This window comes from Erinaceus europaeus, chromosome 18, assembly GCF_950295315.1.
Source record: "Erinaceus europaeus chromosome 18, mEriEur2.1, whole genome shotgun sequence".
NCBI classification, from domain to species: domain Eukaryota; kingdom Metazoa; phylum Chordata; class Mammalia; order Eulipotyphla; family Erinaceidae; genus Erinaceus; species Erinaceus europaeus.
Genome location: NC_080179.1, coordinates 29,820,235 through 29,841,951, shown reverse-complemented (window position 1 = coordinate 29,841,951; position 21,717 = coordinate 29,820,235). Strand labels below are relative to the sequence as shown.

Sequence of the window (21,717 nt, the reverse complement as noted above, 5' to 3'; positions counted from 1 at the left end):
TTTGCCTGAGCCTGACATCTGATATGCAGGTGGACCCAAGTTATTGTCTGGGGAGATGATTTCATGGCTGGAAAAAGGGGTAGAAAGTTGGATCAGGGCAGAGAGTAGCTCCCAAATATGGGAAAGGTATATTAATATTGTTTACTGTAAATCCCATAGATTTGATCTGGTGAAATTGCAAAAGCAATTTTTAAGTAAAGTAAGAATGATGTATTAATTAGACATCAGTAGAATAAATCATTTTCCTATAGCTTGCCAATAGCATTACCTGTGGGTCAAAAAGAAATGTTTATCACCAGCCTGTTACTATTGCATGCCAATAATCAGAGTAGGTGGTCATTAGTGACTTTTGCTAGAAGCCAGATAGTTTTTCCCATATGAATGCTTGGTGAGGCCCAGACACTTATTTTTGCTTGAATTAAAAATGAATCCACCACAAATCACCAAGGTACCTGTCCACAGTGCCAAGGAAGTATTGCAATAGTCCTGTCACAGACTGAGAATATTTCTTTTTTTTTTCTTTTCTTTTTTTATTTAAGAAAGGATTAATTAACAAAACCACAGGGTAGGAGGGGTACAACTCCACACAATTCCCACCACCCAATCTCCATATCCCACCCCCTCCCCTGATAGCTTTCCCATTCTCTATCCCTTTGGGAGCATGGACCCAGGGTCATTGAGGGTTGCAGAAGGTAGAAGGTCTGGCTTCTGTAATTGCTTCCCCGCTGAATATGGGCGTTGACTGGTCAGTCCATACTCCCAGTCTGCCTCTCTCTTTCCCTAGTAGGGTGTGTCTCTGGGGAAGCTGAGCTCCAGGACACATTGGTGGGGTCTTCAATCCAGGGAAGCCTGGCCAGCATCCTGGTGGCATCTGGAACCTGGTGATTGAAAAGAGAGTTAACATACGAAGCCAAACAAATTGTTGAGCAATCATGGACCCAAAGCTTGGAATAGTGGAGAGGAAGTGTTAAGGAGGTACTCACTGCAAACTCTAGTGTACTTCTGCTTTCAGGCATATATTTTGCAGTAGTTTATGGATACATGTGAACATAAGTTCTCTCTCTCACAGAAACTGGTGTATATCTAGGTTTTGGGACTTTGTTAGAAAGTGAACCACCTGAGATGAAATTAGAGTGTACTATAAAAGGAAAGGTCTCACCTGAGTAATGAAGCTGAAGGGTTGTCATTCCACACATGAAGTCTCTGGACACAGTCTGAGGTGAAGCATGTTGAGGCGGCAATCGTTGCGTTGGTTAGGTTGTGATCGGCGGATGCAATATTATTTGATATGGATTGGGAGAGGCATACGGGAAAGTGGGCCCTATCCAAGGGTTCCAGGACTGGGGGAAGTAGGGGCTCTATAGTGGAGATGTGAGGTTCCTGCTGTCTTAGGGTTCAAAAAGACAATCAACAGTTAATGTTATCATCACATTATTTGGTAATTGGGTTAACTTTGAAAAGTCCTTTTGTTATGGTTTGCTGTACAGTATCCAGTATCTTGTATATAGCTGTGCTATTGGATGCTTCTAATCTACTTAGTCTAGGCTTTTGAGAGAGTCCGCATATCAAATACACAGCCTTTATATTAAAAAGATTCAGTTTGTGTTTTGAAAAACTTTGAGACATACAATTGATTTTCCCCCTCTCATATTAACTAACTACTGATTTATATGTCTACATTTTGCTAGGAGTGTACATAAACACCATTCCCACCACCAAAAGACTGTGACCTATCCCTCCCACCCACTCCCACCCCCGACTCGCCCAGGAAGCTACATGTCTACCCCTCAGGTCTTCCGGGAAACCCTCGAGAATATTTATGTTTAGAATATTTTGATCTGTTTTATTGAATGAGCTGAAATATCAGCTTTATTGAATAATTTAAATATATCTGTTAGATGACTTCTTTCTTCTTTACAAACAGCATAATTGAAAGCATTGTTTTGGTAGAATCTTCTCAGAAGACCACATAATCACCATTTAAATTAGCCCTAATTCATTTTACATTTGCTTATTCTACTGTTAACTTTCCCAGAACTGTATTTTTTATTTTTTTTTACAATTAGAACATCTGAATTTAATTACATTACCATCAAGAAGCTCATTAAAGTCACTTAATTGGCAACATTTCCAAAAAAACCTTAGCTGGGTTTAATATATTTTAAAGAGTTACTGTCAAAGTATAATTTCACCATTACAAACAGCTTGGCAACAACATTTGCATAAAGATCTGTCAGTTTCTGAAAAATGCTCAAATGTTGGGAAAATCAGATTCGTTAAGTCGCCTTTACTAAAACAATCTAGAAAGGGAGAAATTGTCACATACATTCATCTTTGTAACCCTTGAAGCACCCAGAGTACAACATGTACAACATAGGTATGAAAATGTCTCTTGAAATAAATCAGTTGTGCATTTTATAAATTGGGTTAGATTTAAAATTTTAATTCCAATAAAATTTCCTTTTTTTGTGTGTTAAATTTAGTAGAATGTCCATTTTCTTGTTGACCCTTTCTCACTTTAAATATTAGATACCTACTTAAAGTTCTAAAACTCTTTGAAATAACTCTGGTCTTCTTAAATGCCAGAATTGGAAATATCCTCTAAAGATGATTTGATATTATTTTTGGATGGTTTAACTACTTCATGATTTCCCTCGGACATATACTAGAATTCCACCCTTATAACACTGATATTAATTAAATTTGCATTGTGATTTCATTATTTTTTAAAAAAATGTTATTTATATATTTATTTCATTTAATAGAGCAGAAAAATGAGAGGGGAAGGAGGAGAAAGAGAGAGAGAGAGAGAGAAAGAGGGATCTGCAGCACTGTTTTACCTTTGCAGGTGGGGGGAGGCTGGGGGTTTGAACCTGGGTCCTGTGAATGTGACAGTGTGTTTGCTGGGACTATGGATTGACCTGCCAATGCCCATGTCCAGCCGGGAAGCAATTACAGAAGCCAGAACTTCCACCTTCTGCACCCCATAATGATTCTGGGTCCATGCTCCCAGAGAGATAAAGAATAGGAAAGCTACTAGTACAGGGGATGGTAAAAGGAACTCTGGTAGTGGGAATTGTGTGGAATTGTACCTCTTTTATCTTGTAGTCTTGTCGATCATTATTAAATCAGTTTAAAAAAGGGGGGGGGAAGGTGGGAAGACACAAACGCACACTAAGTCCTAATGATGTTACTTGAGGGAGTCATGTGACTCTTCACCACTAAGTAGCAAACCGGATCTTCCATGATCACACTGATATGGCTCACTTCCCAATAGTACTTTCTGTGATGATGAAAGTGTCCGCATATGCATCATATATCTATAATTTATTTCATAGACAGTGGAGAATCACTGGAGGTTTTAAAATTTTTCTTTTTAATTTTTTTATTATCTTTATTTACTTGATAGAAACAGCTAGAAATCAAGAGGGAAAGGGGAGATAGAGAAGGAGTGAGAAAGACACCTGCAGCACTGCTTCACCACATGCAAAGCTTTCCCCCCGGGGGTGGGGATTGGGGGCTCCAACCTGATCATTGAACATTGACACATGTGCACTCAACCCGGCCCCTCATTGGAGGTTTTCATACTGGAAAATGACTCAATGATATTTGCTTTTTCAGAGATGTTTGCATGGCAATGGAAACAAAGATTTAAGCTAGAAAGCTTTTTTTTTTTTTAAAGAAAGATTTCTTTGTTTACAAGAAAACTAGAGCAGCAACCTGACACATGCAATGAATGCCTGGGGTCAAACTTAGAACCTCTTGCTTTTAAACCCAACACTCTGTCCACTATGCTACCTACTGAACCACACCACACACTCTTAACTATTATAGTTGTGTAGTTAGTCTCATTATCTGGTTGAGGAAGTCTCAAGACTGAAAAGGTTTTTCTCCGTAGTTATATAAATTCTGCAAATTTTACAAAGATATAAAACATTTATAAGTTGGAATAAAATTTTTTAAGTTTATATATATATTGCCTCCAGGGTTATTGCTGGGGCTTGGTGCTATTTTTTCCCCTTTTGTTGCCATTGTTGTTTTATCATTGTTGTGGTTATTATTGTTGTTGTTTTATTGATGACAATGTTGTTGGATAGTACAGAGAGAGAAGGGGAAGACAGAGAGAGGGAGAGAAAGATGCTTGCAGACCTGCTTCACTGCCTGTGAAGCAACCTCCCTGCATGTGAGGAGCCAGGGGCTCGAATGGAGATCCTTCAGCCCTTGCGCTATGCGTCATGTGAACTTAACCAGCTGTGCTACCTGACTCCCTATAAGTTAGTATTTGTATTTACCCCATTCTATCCCTTGATAGAGTATTACGAAGTTACTTTTGGTTATACCCTTCTCTTATTGGAGAGTATAAATAATGAGAAAGGTAGGAGAACATTTCTTAGACTTGCTTTAAAATCTGCTTTAAGCAGAACAGACAGGGAAGGAAGTAGTTTCTCTCTGAATCTCATGCTATTAGCCTCATAGAGGGTAGAGAATGAAACTGTAAGCAGTTTTACATTTGTAAAGGTTTTGTCTGGGCTCTCTAATTGCTACAAAGCACCCCTTCCTGATGAGTGAGGTGGGATATGGGATCTGAGTATATGACACAAGTTCAGAAAGCAAAAGTTGAGCACTTTAGAGAGGTCTATAAAATTTGAAAACCCCTTCTACTCTAATATTTCATGTCTGCATTGGGTATTGGGCTATAGAACACAAGGGAAAGCAAGAAAGTCTTCTACTTACTCAAGGTAAGAATTAAAGATGGGAAGAAGTCTTTCCCTTCTGGAGAATATGTCATCAATAAAAATATTTCTTAGTGACTTCATGCACTTCCATCATTCATTCAAGAATTAAACATAATGAAAATCATTTGAATTTGGTGATAATCACAGAAATGTCAAGATGACTAATTTTTTTTTTCTCTAAAGCTCTGCTAAACTACTTTCTTTTTTAAATAACTTTTTGGTGGTGCTGAGGATTGAATCTAGACCTTTGGTACCTCAGGCATGAACGTCTTTATCTCCACAGTCCTGCCTCTAAGTTTGGAATTGATAGAGGCAATAACTGTCATATATTTTTTTTCTTTCTTTCCTTATGGTAGTGTTAGGGATTTAATCTGGGATTTGGAACCACAGGAATGCAAGTCTTTTTGCATAGTCATTATGCTGTCTCTTCCACCGCTGGTATAGCCTTTAAGGTTATATATATATGTAATGAGATCTATAATGTAGAACCAAATTATAAGAAAAATTACATAGATAAGAAGTTTTTCCTCTCCAGCTGCCAAATCGTCCTTTTTATTTATTTAGTTTGGTGTGGCGCTTACCAGTCTGAAGATATTTACTATTACTAATTACAGACAGACTGTGACCCACATAGTCAATGACTGCCACCTCTCCAGATTCAAAGGAGGTCTCGAAACTTTACTTCAGGCTCAACCTGACGCTGTTGACTGGCTACGGAAGAAGAGCAAATGCTAGATGAAGAAGATTACTAATTCTGAAAAGGGATACAAAATAAGAACATTTTCAGAATTGAAACATTTCTTAAATGAAGTCTGAATTCAAATTTCTGACTTTATTCTTATCAAGTGCTTTTTGGCAATGCTGAAGAAATCTGCTGGGAGAAATTTAGTAAACATTTCATCGAGGAATGGCTTAGAGTACAAACATCAGGATGTCTCTAAAAATACATTTTGATATTAATTTCTTTCTTTTTTATTATTAATTTAACATTGTTTTTAAACAAAATACCAGATTTAAAAAGTACTTTCATACACACATGATTCTTATAAGTACCATAATCTTTACCAAAGTCCTTTCATCTGCTCTCTCCCAGCAATTGTCACAACATCTAAGATGACTAAAGGATAATAAATAAATGAACTTACAACAAAAGAAAAAAAAAGAGAGAAAGCAATTAGATTGTCTCAGATTTTGTGAAACTTCTTATTTTATTTATTTTATTATTATTATTTTTAAATTTCTTTTTGGGGGATTAATGGTTTACAGTTTCAGTAAAATACAACGTTTGTACATGTGTAACATTTCCCAGTTTTCCACATAACAATTCAACCCCCACTAGGTCCTCCTCTGCCATCATGTTCCAGGACCTGAACCCTTTCCCCCAACCCATAGTCTTTTACTTTGGTGCAATACACCATTTTTTTTTTTCCTCAGCTCTGGCTTTTGGTGGTGCTGGGAATTGAACCTGGGTCCTCGGAGTCTGAGACATGAAAAGTCATTTTGCATAACCATTATGCTGTCTCTCTGGCCTAAATTTAACTTCTGAACACTGTTTTTGGACATCCTGAGCCACTCATTTGTTCCATCATTCGGAGTTCTAACTACGAGTCCAAAACTTCTTCTACCTTCTAGGGCCCACCTCTTGCATGCATTTCTTTCTACTAGAGGCTAAAATTCAGAATCAACACACACACACACAGACACAAAATAACAGCTCTTAAACTTCTAACTTTATTTTTGTCTTCTAATGAACAGGAAATAAAACACGATTTATGCCTAAAGCAAATGGCTTTTTCCTATTTCCTTCACAGAGTAGCAAAAAATGTAAACAGTATTTAGGTTTAACTTAGTCCTTATATCCCTACCCCACACCCCTTAGCATGATATTCATTTAATTGTTTATACCAACATTTAACAGCATAAAAAGTAAAACAAGCAAACAATTTTATATGATTGTGACACAGGTTTGTGTCTGTTTTTCAGTCTGACAAAGAAAAACATTGCTTTAGGAAGTGGGTCATATGAGTATATAAGTGCTTTGTGGACAGGCCGGATAAGCCGTGGTTCTGGTCAGAGTACCACTGAAAGACAAAAGAGAGAAAACTGTTTTATTCCTGCATTCACACTGCATTTAGCTTTGACTTGCCCACGCTCTCAGGATGTGACAATCATTCCAATATTAGGGGGATACCTGAGAACATTTAAACAACTTATATGGAAGCATTTTGAGCAGGGTCATTTAAGGACCTTTGGTCAATCATCTCTAGTGCGTTACTATTTTAAAACTGGTACTTTAAACTTCTGTGGCTGAGATCACAGTGACCAATATTTTTGAATTTCCTGAGGCAGCCATTCTTTCCAGAGCTGGTGCCAGGGGTTTGCTACTTGCTTTCTCTAGCTTGTGGTTTCTTCATTTGAAAAAAAAAAAAAATGACAGGCTTGGAATTGCATTTCCCTTAAGGTTCTGTCTGGCTCAAATACTCCATGAGGGTTTTAGTCTTTGAATCCAATTCAATTCTGTTGTAGAAAAACAACAACAACAACACAACACATATAATCATAAGCACCTTTTATAGGAGATAAAAATAGTACTGTAAGAAAAAATCCCCAGCAAGATGGCATCATGAATGTAAACTTTATTGCTAGGGAGACGATAAGATTAGTATTTTCACCAAATAAAGATGATCAGTGGTCATGATCCAAAGATATGTTCGGTCAGTTGAATTTACTTTGAGAAGTTACGATAAAAACACTAGGAAACTCTTACCTCACCCACAATGATTTATTTTTAAAAACCTTATTTTCAAAGGATAGGGGTTTCCTTTTTTGAGTTCTTGTTCAATCTAATCAAATGTAGAGAAAGTTTGTTTCCTGAAGGGGAAGAAGTAGCTACCAGTAGTTATTTTCCTTGCTTTGGTTTTTGTCTCTTATCTTTTGTAACTGTTGCTTATTCCTTATGCAGCCTGGATCTTACATTTAGTCCATCCATCCATCCATCCATCCATCCATCCATCCATCCATCCATCCATCCATTCATCTATTCACTTTGTAAAAACAAAATCTTCTGTGATGTGTTAATGGAGCTGTCTGACTTATGGGACCTTCTGATAACATTCTGCGTCTCTCCCCACTCCCAAAACAGGATCTTTTAAGTGCGTCAAAGATCCCAGGATTTCCAGGAACATTAAGTGCATATCTACATTTAATGTACATTGGATCACAGAATTATTGGATGCTTGAGTTAGCAAATCACTTAATCTTGTGGATATCATTACTTAAAAAATGACTTAACTGGGGCTCAAGAGGTAACATGGCTAGTCCAATGACTTTCAAAGAGTTAATGGAAATCCCAAGATTCATTTGCTTATGTTAAATTCTGTAGCCCTTTGGTCAGGTTTTTGTAAAAGGAATTTAAAAATAATAGTAAGATTCTTCCTTTTAGCTTAGGGGGTCTAAGGTTGTGAACATGAGTAAAACAAAACTACATACCATTGCCTGGAAATCCACTTGTGCATTAACCAGAGCTTTAGCAATCTGTGCTGAGTTTTGAAAGTGCACATTATCTGCAACAAAGAGAGAGTTAAAGTGCTGCTAAATACCAGAAAGCACAGAGTGACAATGTACTGCCTGGAAATGAACACCAACAACTATCTAGTCATGCAGTTGACATTGTCAGCAGTGAGTAATCACATTCATTTATGGAAATGTCCCTGACTCTTAGGTACTGACCCTGAACATAGGAATAGGAGGATGCTTAATGTTTCTTAAACAAAGTGATGCTGGCTCAGTATTTTTATGTGTAAGAGTCTTGCTTAAACCTCACCATCTGCTGTTCCGTGGATGAGAAGATAGTCTACATTTCTGAAATATTCTGCTCTTGCCATCACAGTTGAATTCTGGAAAAGATGAAAAATTAACATTTTAGTTGCTGCAAGTTCTAATAGAAAACTAGCTAAATCATTGTGCAATGGACTTAGCACCAATACTGAAATTATGTATTGCTTTGGTTGATAAATATTTAAGAGTCAGAGCAACACATTTTCATCATCATTTGCATTACTTCCATCTGATTCTTAGTTTGAAAAACTGAAAGTTTATGTGTCATATGTTACACATGAGTGAGACCTTAGGCATAAATGATGCCCGTTCAAGCTGTGTGGGACTGGGGGTGGGGAGAAGGTGGAGAGGGGGATTTTAGGGAAAAGAGGATGAGGAAAGGAGTAAAATTCAAAAGGAATAAATTTCTTTCCAGTGAGGTGTTTTGCAGCTAACAAAAGATCAACACTTTTTTTCCTTGGGGACCCAGATAAATGTAAACTCTTAATGATGCCTCTAAAATTATTTAGCACCTTTGAAATAAATGAAAGATCTAAACAAAAACAGAAAATGCTTACTTTATAGTGTTCCAGATTATCCTCTTTTGTTGGGAGACCCATGAATCGCTCTGTGTAGATAGATGCTGTGAAATACAGAAGTATGGGTTGTCTGTATGTGATAAGTGTCATGTTATTAACAACAAGACTCCCTAATTTGATCACTCCTCTAGTCATTGATGAAGTGATGTTACAGAGGAAGATTCTTGCTCTCTCCTTTACTGTATTGATCCTCTATTAAAGTTATTTGTTCTACCATTTGCCTTGAACTGGATCAGAGAAGTAATGAAGGAGATTGTACAAGTAAGACAGTTGCTTTTATAAAGGGTAGTACTTAAACATTTTCACTTGTACTCGAAGTCTTTCAGTGGGATGTGAGAATGTTGAGAAAGGCATTATCCCATGGAATGTCCTCTATGGTTTCCCCCCAAATAAATTGAAATATAGCTGCCTGTTGTACTATTACTACTGGAAAAAGGTACCTCAAACCCTCTCCACATCCCAGTATATGCACATTATTTTTTTCTGAGTAAGGATTTGGTGCAAGTCCCAATTATTTCCTTTCTGTTCCAACACAGGGAAATGTTTTGATGAAAATTAATTTTTATATATTTTATTAGTTTTAATTCCAGATAATCATCTGGCAATGATGTTAATCATAATAACGGGCATACACTGGAGGTGGACTTCTTGAAAAAAAATTTTTTTATCTGGTATCTGGAGCTATGGAGCTGGCAGCTGCAGACTGTGGTGTGGAGAAGAATTACTTGGCTCCAGTCTGTCTTGGCATACATGCTTAAAAGTTGGTAAGCTGTAACTATGGCCTGCAAAAATGGAGTTAATTCTTATTTTAAAGCTTTGGTTCACTGTGGGGCTAGGGGTGCAGTAGAGTGGGAAGTGAGCATGACATGATAGGCATGTGCTCTATCTATACTGTCACTACTCTGTTTCTAAGATCTGTTTTTTAAATCCATGACATACATGGAAGAAGGAACAAGCAAAACAATGACCAAATTCAAAAGTTAAAAGGAAAATTCTCTAAGTAGTTTACAGTTTTATATCCAACTCTGGGGAATTTCATTGAGACACTGGGGCTTCAAAACACAAATAAAAAAATAAACAGCTACATGTACACACACACACACACACACACACACACACATACACACACACACATTTAGAAGAGAACTAAGACTTTATTTTATTTTATTTGCTTCTAGGGTTATCACAGGGGATAAAGGTAGTTTCTCAGTTTTCAAACTTCTTTGTTGTAATATGAACCATCTGAACAATCTCATTTATAGATTGTCTTTCCCTTAGTGATGCTGGGGTAGATTTTATTGCATAATTTGTTTTCACAGCAACTTCAAATATAATTATGTCTTAAATACTTTTGCAGCAACATTTGTGAAATGTTTCCATACCATAGTATTCCCAGCTGGAGACTGGAGCCACTGCAATGCCACATTTGAAAAGACCAGTTCCTGATGCAAGAGCCAGTGAAGAAACATAGCCTCCATAGGACTGTAGAAACAGTGTCATTAGTTAGTTCCACAACAACTGTCATAAACTGTAGTTTGTATTTTATAACAACTCTACTCACTCACAGTAAGTACTAGTGGGATCTAGGGTATCCAGTTAGGATAGATTAAACAAGTATTTATCTTTCATTCTTGGCAGCAATTCCACCACACATAACAATAACTTTATTCCTCATAAATTATAAATATTTGTTGTGCTGATCAGAAACATATCAAAACCAGCTAAAAAGAGATGCTGCTTCCCCCCCCCCCCAATTTTTTGCTATCCTTTTTCCCCCTCACTAGCTAGGACCTTGCTAGAACAAAACCATGATTTTACTTGAAAGCAAAACCCAAAAAGGATTTTTTTTCTTAAAAGCTAAATGCTGAATACTTCCTACAATTTGCAGAAATCTTGTGAGGCAGAACTTGTATCTAGGTATTTATTAAGTATTTATTTATTTTCATATATGAATAGTAAAGGGAAGATATAAGAAACAGAGGAATCCTCCAGATAGTTTAATATGTGTGTAATGTAGTATTGCATATTTTGTTTTGAGGATTTCTAACATAGCAGCTTAAAGAAGGAAAAGCCATTGGTTTCTTTAAAAATCTTACTTTTTCTCTCGCAAATTTTATAGAGAAGCAAATATATATATATATATGTATACATATATATATATAATTACAGAATCAAGAGTATGCTTAGTTTTTGTTAATTTTCTTCCTTAAGGATTGTTGGGTGATTTAGAAATACATTCCTAATAGCAGAAGGAGGTGTTTGCTCATGTCATTTAGGAATATGAACCATTTCTTAAAAATGAACAGAGTAAGTATGGTGGCTTCTCCCCCTGGAAGACAAACATATTGTCTAAATATGTTGGGATAAATGTTTCTCCTATTAAATGGAGTAAGCAAAGTTTGTGAAAGTAGACACCTCATCCCTGCAAAATTAGGATGTGATTTTCTGTGCTTCTTCTTGCCCCAACATGGGGGTATCTCTATAAATCACAATGGGACAGTATGATTCTACAATTAAAGATATACTTTATTTTTAGGATATTATTATAAAAAATATTGAAAAATCATCTTCTCAGCCCAAAAAGATCATATCACCCTTGGGACAGAAAAGTCAGTTTTAAAAAGGAAAGAGTGAGAGTGAGACTAATTGGGAACTCTATCTAGCAAGAAACATATTGACTGCAGCACGTCAGTTACAGAGTATTTTTTTTTTTTTTATGCTCTGCCCTGTGCATGCATTAGACCACTGAGCCGCTACCTGGTCCACTTTTCAATTTTTGTATTTCTACAAGATAAGAAGAAAGGGAGAGGAGAGGGAGAGATACCACACCAAAGTACCATATTCTGCCATCCTTGGAGTTCTTCCTGTCTTTGTCCTTAGTGCTTTCATATGGTGCTAAGGATCTATCTCAGAGCCTGATATATGACAGGCATGTGCTCTATCTATTGTCACTGCTCTGTTTCTAAGGTCTGTCTTTTAAATCCATGACATACATGGAAGAAGGAACAAGCAAAACAATGACCAAATTCAATAGTTAAAGGGAAAATTCTCTAAGCAGTTTACAGTTTTATATCCAACTCTGGGGAATTTCATTGAGACACTGGGGCTTGAAAACACAAATAAAAAAAAATAAACAGCTATAGTCCAGCTTTGGGTTTTGCATACACACACACACACACACACACACACACACACACACACACACACACACACATTTAGAAGAGAACTAAGACTTTATTTTATTTTATTTTATTTGCTTCCAGGGTTATCACAGGGACTTGGTGCCAGCACTACAAATCCACCACTTTTTTTTTTCTATTTCACTTTATAGAACAGAGAAAAATTGAGAGGAGAGAATATCGAGAGGGAGAGAGAAAAACAGACATCTGGGTGTCGAGCGGTGGCGCAGCAGGTTAAGCGCACATGGCGCAAAGCACAAGGACCAGTGTGAGGATCCCAGTTCGACCCCTGGCTCCCCCCCTGTAGGGGAGTCGCTTCACAGGCGGTGAAACAGGTCTGTAGGTGCCTGTCTTTCTCTTCCCCTCTCTGTCTTCCCCTCCTCTCTCCCATTTCTCTCTGTCCTATCCAATAACAACAACATCAATAACCACAACAAGGTTAAACAAGGGCAACAAAAGGGAAAATAAATAAATATTTAAAAAATAAGTAAGATAGTCACCTACAGGCCTGCTTCACTGTTCCTGAAGTGACCCCCTGCAGGTGGGAGTAGGAGCTTGAGCCTGGGACCTTGCACATAGTACTATGTGAGCTTAACCAGGCACTTCACTGCCTGGACCCCAAGAACTAAGGTTTAAAAATCAAAAGAACATCTGGATTGCAAATACTTAGTAAGGGGAAAGTTTCTATTAGGCTTAAACTTTTGAATAATACAAAAAAGTCTGTTCTGATCACCAGTTTAGCAACAACTCTTACTGAAACAGATGATCTTTCTTTTTTTTTTTTTTTTTTTTTTTTAGATTTGAATGAGAATAAAACAAACTGAGTTCCTTAGGAAAATATCATTGTTCACAGTCTTATTAGGAAAGTGTGTTCACAGCAAATAGTAAAGCCAGATCCTATTTCTCCTCTTAAACAGGAAACAACTTGAAGTGAAATTTGAAATTGAAAGTATTTGGTATGAAAAAAAGTTTTTGAACACTTCTGTTCAAAATGTTAGTAATTCTTCATCTGTATCTATTAGTCCTATATCAAAACAAACAAACAACAACAACAACAAAACCACAAAACCTTACATGTTTTCAGGATGAATGCAAATTACCTCTAAGAATTTATCAGAGCAAAACTATTGTATCAGCAGTACAACAAACGAAAGTGTACTTTAAATTCTCAGGTAGCTTAGAAAAGATTTTTTTATTGTAGAAATAAAGGGAAAGAAAAGAAAAATACAAAACACACAAACAAACAAAAAACCTTGAGATGACTTTTTTCTACTCTCTTTGGGTGGGACTTGAGGCAGAGTGGGTGGCTGCCACAAGAAAAGAAACCACGGAGCAGATTGGCCATGTGAATTCTAGAATTCTGTCCTTTGCACTTAGATGCCTTGCCATTTTGCTTAAGTGAAGGATATCTTTAAAAATATACTTAGAAGGGCACATTTTTGAGGGGTTTATGGAACATTTGTATTCGAGCCATGATGTGCTCAAAGTAATTATTACAAGTACTAATAATCACTAGCTAAGGTTTGTATGACTAAGGTTATCACAAAAGTCATTGTAGTGCTACATAATCTGCCCTCCTTTTCTGACCATATCCCTCTTTGCTCAGTCAGGGACTTTCTTGATGTTCTAAACATGATTCATCTATGAGACTTTTACAAATTCTACTACCCACACTGGAAATGTTCTTTCAGAGAGAGACAGAGAGACAGAGACAGAGAGAGACAGAGAAACAGAAACACACACACACACAAAGAGAGAGGGGGGAGGGAGAGGGAGAGAGAGGGAGAATGCTTACTTAAAAACAAAACAATTTAAAACCAACAAAAATGGCTCACCTCAATGGAACCTTCCTTACTTTTCTAATCTAACACTGCACCATCCCTGAAGCACTCTGTTTTTTAGTTTTATTTTTCTCCACAGCACTTATTATCACTTAACATTCTACACTTTCCACTTACTTATCTTACTCATTGTTTTTCCATCCACTTCCAAACAGAACTTTTGTGTCTTGTTAATGAATATAGCATTGAGACTATGACTTGTCATACAGTAGGAATAGAATAAGTATTTGTTTATATGACTTTCCTATGAACTGACCTAACCCTCATAGTGACTTAATAAGAATATTATTGCTATGTCTGCTGAAGCTCAGAATAAATGTAGAGTAGTTGGAGTAGTTGGAGTCAATGGAGTCAATAGCAGCAGGTCTAAAACTCAAATCCCAGACAACTGACTCTACAAGGACATTTTTTTCCTTTATCTCTACACTAGAACAACCTCTTTGGGGAACTTTAAGTTCAGAGTCTAATATAATCTCATTAGAGGTGCATTTGTCCTACTTTTACACCGTTGATCACACATAGCTATTCAAATTGCTTATAATTAGTTACTGGAAAAGAAGGAAACTAAGATTAAATCATGAACTAATGCTTATTCAACACCACCTGGCTAGGCCTATATTAACAAAGCAAAACTCATAAATGAGGTTTTTGTTCTAATAATTTAGGCAAAACCCCCACTACTCTTTAATTGTCAGAATAATTATTTTAATTTGTTTTGTACAAACCAGGGCCTTATGACCTCAGTATGACTGGCATCTAGAGCTGGACAATAACTTTCCTTTCCCTTTCTTGTGTGTTGTTTAACAGCATCCTGGATTTTTTTATTTTTTATTTTTTTCACTCCATTTCTTTCTTTTTTATATATATTTCTTTATTGGGGTATTAATGGTTTACAGTCGACACTGAAATGCAACAGTTTGTATATGCACAATCTTTCCATATATCAATACAACTCTCACTAGATCCGCCTCTGCTATCATGTTCCAGGGCCTATACCCCACTCCCACCCTAGAGTCCCCTACTTCCATGTAATACATCCAGCACCTTTGGATTCTATTCACAAGGTTCCAGAGCCTCTCCCTCACCTGACAGTCAGACTCATCTACAGACACTGTCAAAATTATATGGTTCTCTTATACAGATATTTCTAAGACATAGTACTGGGCACACAGTGGATATATGAGGAACAGTTAAAAACAGGGCTGCTAGACTTTTGGTCTGTGTGAGCCAGCAAACTTAAGGATAAATTGAAAGAATGCTCAGAGCCATGACCTCTTCTCACTTCCTTCATCACTGCTTCATTTTGAGACCTTGATATCTGTCAATATTATTGCTTAACCAGCACTTTGACCAAAACTTTCTCCTTCACATCATGTCATTCTTCACTGTGCACCTATGATTATCTTTCTCAGATACCAATGACATAGACCATTGACTTCAAGAGAAATTCTTAAAGAATTTCATGGAATCAAATATTTTTTGGATACTAATGGGATATATTTGGAGGAACACTGATCATAGGACTAACTTTGTTTTAAGTATCCATCACAGATGTGTAATATGACTTTTTTAAATAGCCATTTGAGAAATAGAGTTAAGAAAGAATAAAATTCACTCCCTTGGAGAGACAAGATGATTCCTATAAGAACTGTATAAAGCACTATCAAAGCACAAAGATGTGTCTGAATTATTTCTTAAAGTATATCTACCAGTATTCCATCTTGAGAAGATAAAGCCAGGGAATTGAAGAAGATAAACACTACAGAGGCTGGGAGAAAGTTTTGCAAAATCAGGAAACAAGGAAGCAAGTAAAATTACTTAGAGTGTGGAAAGAAATGGGCAGACATGAAACTGGAAAAAAATTACTGCATTAGGTTGCTAAGGGCCTTGCACACATGAAAATATGTTTGGACATTAAGTTGTCAATGAGTATATTTAAGTCAATGAGGGAATATATAAAGTAGAAAATTGCATTATGAAAACTGTATTCACTAGAACAATTGCAGTTTATGATGTCAAAGCAGAGAGGACAGGTAAGTGGCAAATGGGATAAACAGACGCCACTTAACCTGCAGTCAATATGCCAAAGGAATCAGCATTTGCTGAAATTTTCTTAGAGGAGCAAATTAGGGGGGTGTCAAGATAGCTCACCTGGAGGGATATCTGCTTTGTCATGTGTCTCTCTATATCTGAAAAAATCAGCACAAACAGGTGAAATCCCAGTGATAGCAAGTTGATGAATCAAACATAAAGAGTCTGGGTGGTGGTACAACCAGTAAAGCATATAAGTTACCATATGTGAAAGACCTAGGTTCAAACAGGCTGGAGTTATGGATCGACCTACCAATATCCATGTCCAAATGTAATTACAGAAGCCAGAACTATTTCCTTCTGCACCCCCAAAATATTTTTTTTATTTCTTTATTGGGTAATTAATGTTTTACATTCAGCCGTAAATACAATAGTTTGTAAATGCATAAAATTTCCCAGTTTCCCATATAACAACACAACCCCCACTAGGTCCTCTGTCATCCTTCTTGGACCTGTATTCTCCCCCCCACCCACCCCCACCCCAGAGTCTTTTACTTTGGTGTGATACGCCAATTCCATTTCAGGTTCTACTTGTGTGTGTGTGTGTGTTTCTGATCTTGTTTTTCAACTTCTGCCTGAGAGTGAGATCATCCCATATTCATCCTTCTGCTTCTGACTTATTTCACTTAACATGAATTTTTCAAGGTCCATCGAAGATCGGCTGAAAACGGTGAAGTCACCATTTTTTACAGCTGAGTAGTATTTCATTATGTATATATACCACAACTTGCTCAGCCACTCCTATGCTGTTGGACACCTGGGTTTCTTCCAGGTTTTGGCTATTACAAATTGTGCTGCTAAGAACATATGTGTACACAGATCTTTTTGGATGGATGTGTTGGTTTCCTTAGGATATATCCCCAGGAGAGGAATTGCAGGATCATAGGGTAGGTCCATTTCTAGCCTTCTGAGAGTTCTCCAGACTGTTCTCCACAGAGGCTGGACCAATTGACATTCCCACCAGCAGTGTAGGAGGGTTCCTTTGACCCCACACCTTTTCCAGCATTTGCTGCTGTTACCTTTTCTGATGTATGACATTCTCACAGGAGTGAAGTGGTATCTCATTGTTGTCTTTATTTGCATTTCTCTGACAATCAGAGACTTGGAGCATTTTTTCATGTATTTCTAGGCATTTTGGATCTCTTCTGTGGTGAATATTCTGTCTATGTCCTCCCCCCATTTTTGGATGGGGTTATTTGTTGTCTTCTTGTTGAGTTTGGCAAGCTCTTTATATATGTTGGTTATTAAACTATTGTCTGATATATGGCATGTAAAGATTTTCTCCCATTCTGTGAGGGGTCTCTTGGCTTGGGTAGTGGTTTCTTTTGCTGTGAAGAAGCTTTTTAACTTGATGTAGTCCCATAGGTTTATACTTGCCTTAGTCTTCTTTGTAATTGGATTCGTTTCATTAAAGGTGTCTTTAAAATGTATGCAGAAAAGAGTTCTGCCAATATTTTCTTCTAAGTATCTGACAGTTTGTGGTCTAATGTCCAAGTCCTTGATCCACTTGGAATTTACTTTTGTATTTGGTGAAATATAGTGGTTCAGTTTCATTCTTCTGCATGTTTCAACCCATTGTTTCCAACACCATTTGTTGAAGAGACTCTGCTTTCCCCATTTAATAGTCTAGGCCCCTTTGTCAAAGATTAGATGTCCATAGGTGTGGGGGTCCCCAAAATAATTTTGATTCATACCCCCAGTGGGGAAAAGTTACGGGAAGATGACCAGAGGGATCTGGACCCCAATTTTACAGGGAAATGAAACATTTTTCACCAAGAATCTTTGTTTTATACCACCACTGAAAAAAAGTGAATCTAGAAAACACCAGATAAAGCAGGCACTGCTTTTCTTATCAGAGAGAAGAGGGAAAACCAAGGGCAGTTGGAAGTAGTACTAGGTGTAAGTATGACTTAGGAAGTGAAGGCAGGATTGTAGAAAAAAATGGGCAAAAATATAGGTAGAGATAGAGATATAAATTCAATTCATATCTGTGACCTTGGGAGAATTACTAGGACAGAGAACTTAATGGGGGTTGTATTGGTAAATGGAAAACTGAGAAATGTTATGCATGTACAAACTATTGTATTCACTGTCAAATGTAAAACATTAATCTCCCAACAAAGGGAAAAAAGGCATTCATGTAGCCTCCTATAGTTTTATGCTGTACCCCATTGGTCACATGCCATTCTGGCTTGCATCTGTGGTGGATTCTATCATTTTTCTGTCCTGCCTCTCACGCGGACTGCTAGATATAAATCCCCACAGAACTACTAACACACATAAACATGTCCAACCATGACACTGGAGGGGGTGGGGACAGAGTACTCTGGTGATGGAATGGCATGGAATTATATCTCTATTATCTTATAATTTTGTATTTAAGTATAAAATAACTAATTAAAAAGACTATAAAAGACCCAGGTTCGAGCCTTCAGTCCCCACCTGCAGGGAGGGGGAAGTTATATGAGTGGTGGAGCCGTGCTACAAAATGTCTTTCTGTACCTCTCCCTTTCCCTCTCTCTCTTTCCCTTTTTATCTCTACTTCTATCATAATAAAAATGCACCACCTTCATTAACAATAATTAAAAAATAATTCAGAAGACATTAAACAAAAAAAGAATCAGTAAGTACTTGACATATGGGCCTTAGAAGAGAGTTATAAACTTGTGCTAGGGATCTGACAGTCTCCATCATCTTTGAAACCACATGGTCTTTCTCAAAGAAGTAGAGGATGAGAGTTATAAACAGATACAGAAACGTACTGTCACTTAAAGAATGAGTTGATTATAACAGTCATAAGAACTGAGTAATAGGCGAAAAGAAAGATGTCATAGACATGGGTAAAGTTTATTCTGCTTCCTGTGGTCTAGAAAACCTCCTGTTATCTGTTTATCTTATCCAGGCTCATCTTCTACTCTATTACCACATGCCTTCAACTTAAGAAGCCTGGGTATTCCTAATTAGCATAAAGGTCCCATGCTAAGTTATATTATTCCAGTATATGTATAATGTGTTTGTTCAGTCTGAAATGACTTTACTAAATTACTTGGCCAAGATCAAATGTTGCCTTCTTTCTATGACCACCTTCTTCTCACAGCCAAGATTAACTACTCTTTTCCTTGATGTTTTCTTTTTTTATTATTTTTAATATTTATTTATTAACTAATGATAGATTTTTAGAGAGAACCAGAGTGTAGCTTTGAGAAGCGATGAGAAGCGATGCTGGGGGAAAATCAACTTGGTATTATATGCTTAAGAGTTCATGGCTTTACTATACCACCTCCTGATTCATATCCCTGGAGTTATCTGCAAGTATCATCTCTCAACATTTGGTACATTACTGACTTTTTGCTTTTTTTTTTTTCTGTATGAGAAGTTGAGAGCTATAAGTTAGCAATCTATTCATTCTTAATAGAACCCAGTATAAGACCCATTTGAGACTCAATAAAAATTTACTTCATGGATAAGACTATGATACATGAATGGGCTTTAAATATTGACAAAATAACACAGCATTAATGTATTTTCTTCCTTTTGAACCTTCCTGCTGACTTAGGGGCTATTCAAGTATTGTATATATTAGCAATATTCTTTTGAAAATGCTTTGAAAGTGTAACAATCACTACATGTTGGAAAATATGCAAAAAAGTGGGGCTAAATACTATTTTCCCCAGAAGCATTCCAGACATGGTGAGAATCTCTTATTGAAGAATTTCTGGCTGATATGTATGTATTTTAGGGTGATGAGTGGGTTCCTTAAATCATCCCACATAGATGGCTCACTATACACTAATACTTAGAATGTTCTACAAAGGAAATAAAAAGTTTCACTTCTGTGGTATTTTTTAAAACCTGAAGTAAAAGCACAGTATAATTTTAAGAGAAATGGTAATGATTTTGAGTTTGGTAAGTGGTAAGTTTTGAGTATGAAACTTGAATCTTTTTAGTATTTACTTTAGGAAATTTCATAAAAATGGATGATAGGAAAAATCTTATCTGAAGTTTTTACTATAAAATATCTTATTTATTTTCACCCATTTGAATTTCATTCTGTTTAGATATTTAACATTTGATAGTTTAAAGAGGGACCAAATGGCTTGGAGTAACAACTTTCCACAAATTCATAACAGCTCTTCATCTGGTCACTATGCTGCAAGTTGAGTTGAATCTTGCGGATTCTCTTCAATACTGGGTTTTATTCCCTCATCATGTGCAGGCCGCTTTCAGAGAAAACAGCCAAGAAAAACAACCCAAGCACAACCGACTGCAAATTGACTTGCAAATGTACAAATTCAGACCAAAAAGTGGAACAGAAAATCTTCTTTGAAGAGTAATTATCGTAATTTATAATGGGCAAATTTAAATTCTATCCAATATTTCTCCAAACTTTCCAGTGACTTCATTGCCCATAACTAATAAGTTTTGCCACTTCTTTTTAATGTACATTTTTTAAAAATAAAACTGCACAGCTCCTTAAATTTGGAAAAATATCTCCATGATCTATAACTAGGAAACAAAATAACACTTCACTCTAGCTAGCACAAATTAACATTAAATCTGATAGAAGAAATTAACTTAAAAATATTCAAAACAGCCATGATATGATGATAGTAGGCTAGATTGTAGGGAATTTATATTATGAAAGTTTCCAGAATTTCAAAACCTAGATTAGATTTTATATAAATTAATACAAAGTAAAATATACATCCTATCTTTAAAACAATAGAGGAAATTAACTCCAATGAATGTGGTTCAGTCCAGTACCAAAAATGTCCACAGTCTTGTACCAAAAACATTGAATACAAATGCCAATTATGAGTTGATTTACTATACAAAGAGGAAACTAAATGATTAGGGGGAGGGGAGGAGGAACAAATACTTAGAGCCACCACTTCATAGTGCAGATTATCCAAACTGACTGTTTCCACTGACAAATTAAATTACGTTACAACATTAACATTTCATGAGAAACTTTATAAGCGAATACTTTAAAAAAATGATGATTGCTGAATTGAATAACAGGCACAAAACATATAAAACAACTCACCCAGCCCCATATGGCTATTCTCTTTTCATCAATGAAACCCAATTCTATGAATTTTCTAAAGTAAAAGAAACAAATTTTTAGAATCTTAAGTGTATACACATGACATTTACTTCATTACACAAGCATATTTAATTCAAAGATTTAATAGAAATGCTACATTTTCTTTGTTTAAACACATGCATAATAAGACTGCATTTACAAATAATTAAAAACAGAGTATCATGTTTCCTACAAAGATAAAAAGACCCTTTAGATTCTACTGTACATCTACTAAGCTAAACTTTTAGGGTTGTAAGGTCTCCTATACATCCCAGTTCTGTTGTATGAGTGACTTGTTACTCAGAGAGGTCAAGAGACATCAAGTCCGTAAGTAATAAAAGCAATATACTATGACTAGGACTAAGTTTC

At 36.5% G+C, this 21,717-nt stretch overlaps 1 protein-coding gene across 2 annotated transcripts in view; it reads right to left on the bottom strand.

Moving 5' to 3' along the window:
- Positions 1-5,927: 5,927 nt before the first annotated feature.
- Positions 5,928-21,717, bottom strand: part of FAP (fibroblast activation protein alpha) — a 108,500-nt gene continuing 92,710 nt past the window's right edge. For both annotated transcript variants that reach the window (XM_007523771.3, XM_060177806.1), the window contains 6 exons: positions 21,310-21,364; positions 10,534-10,633; positions 9,131-9,195; positions 8,560-8,632; positions 8,226-8,299; positions 5,928-6,817 (listed from right to left, as the gene is read on the bottom strand). In XM_007523771.3, the coding sequence (XP_007523833.2) occupies positions 6,716-6,817; positions 8,226-8,299; positions 8,560-8,632; positions 9,131-9,195; positions 10,534-10,633; positions 21,310-21,364 (469 nt within the window). In that variant the 3' untranslated portion in view covers positions 5,928-6,715. The remainder of the gene's footprint in view (positions 6,818-8,225; positions 8,300-8,559; positions 8,633-9,130; positions 9,196-10,533; positions 10,634-21,309; positions 21,365-21,717) is intronic.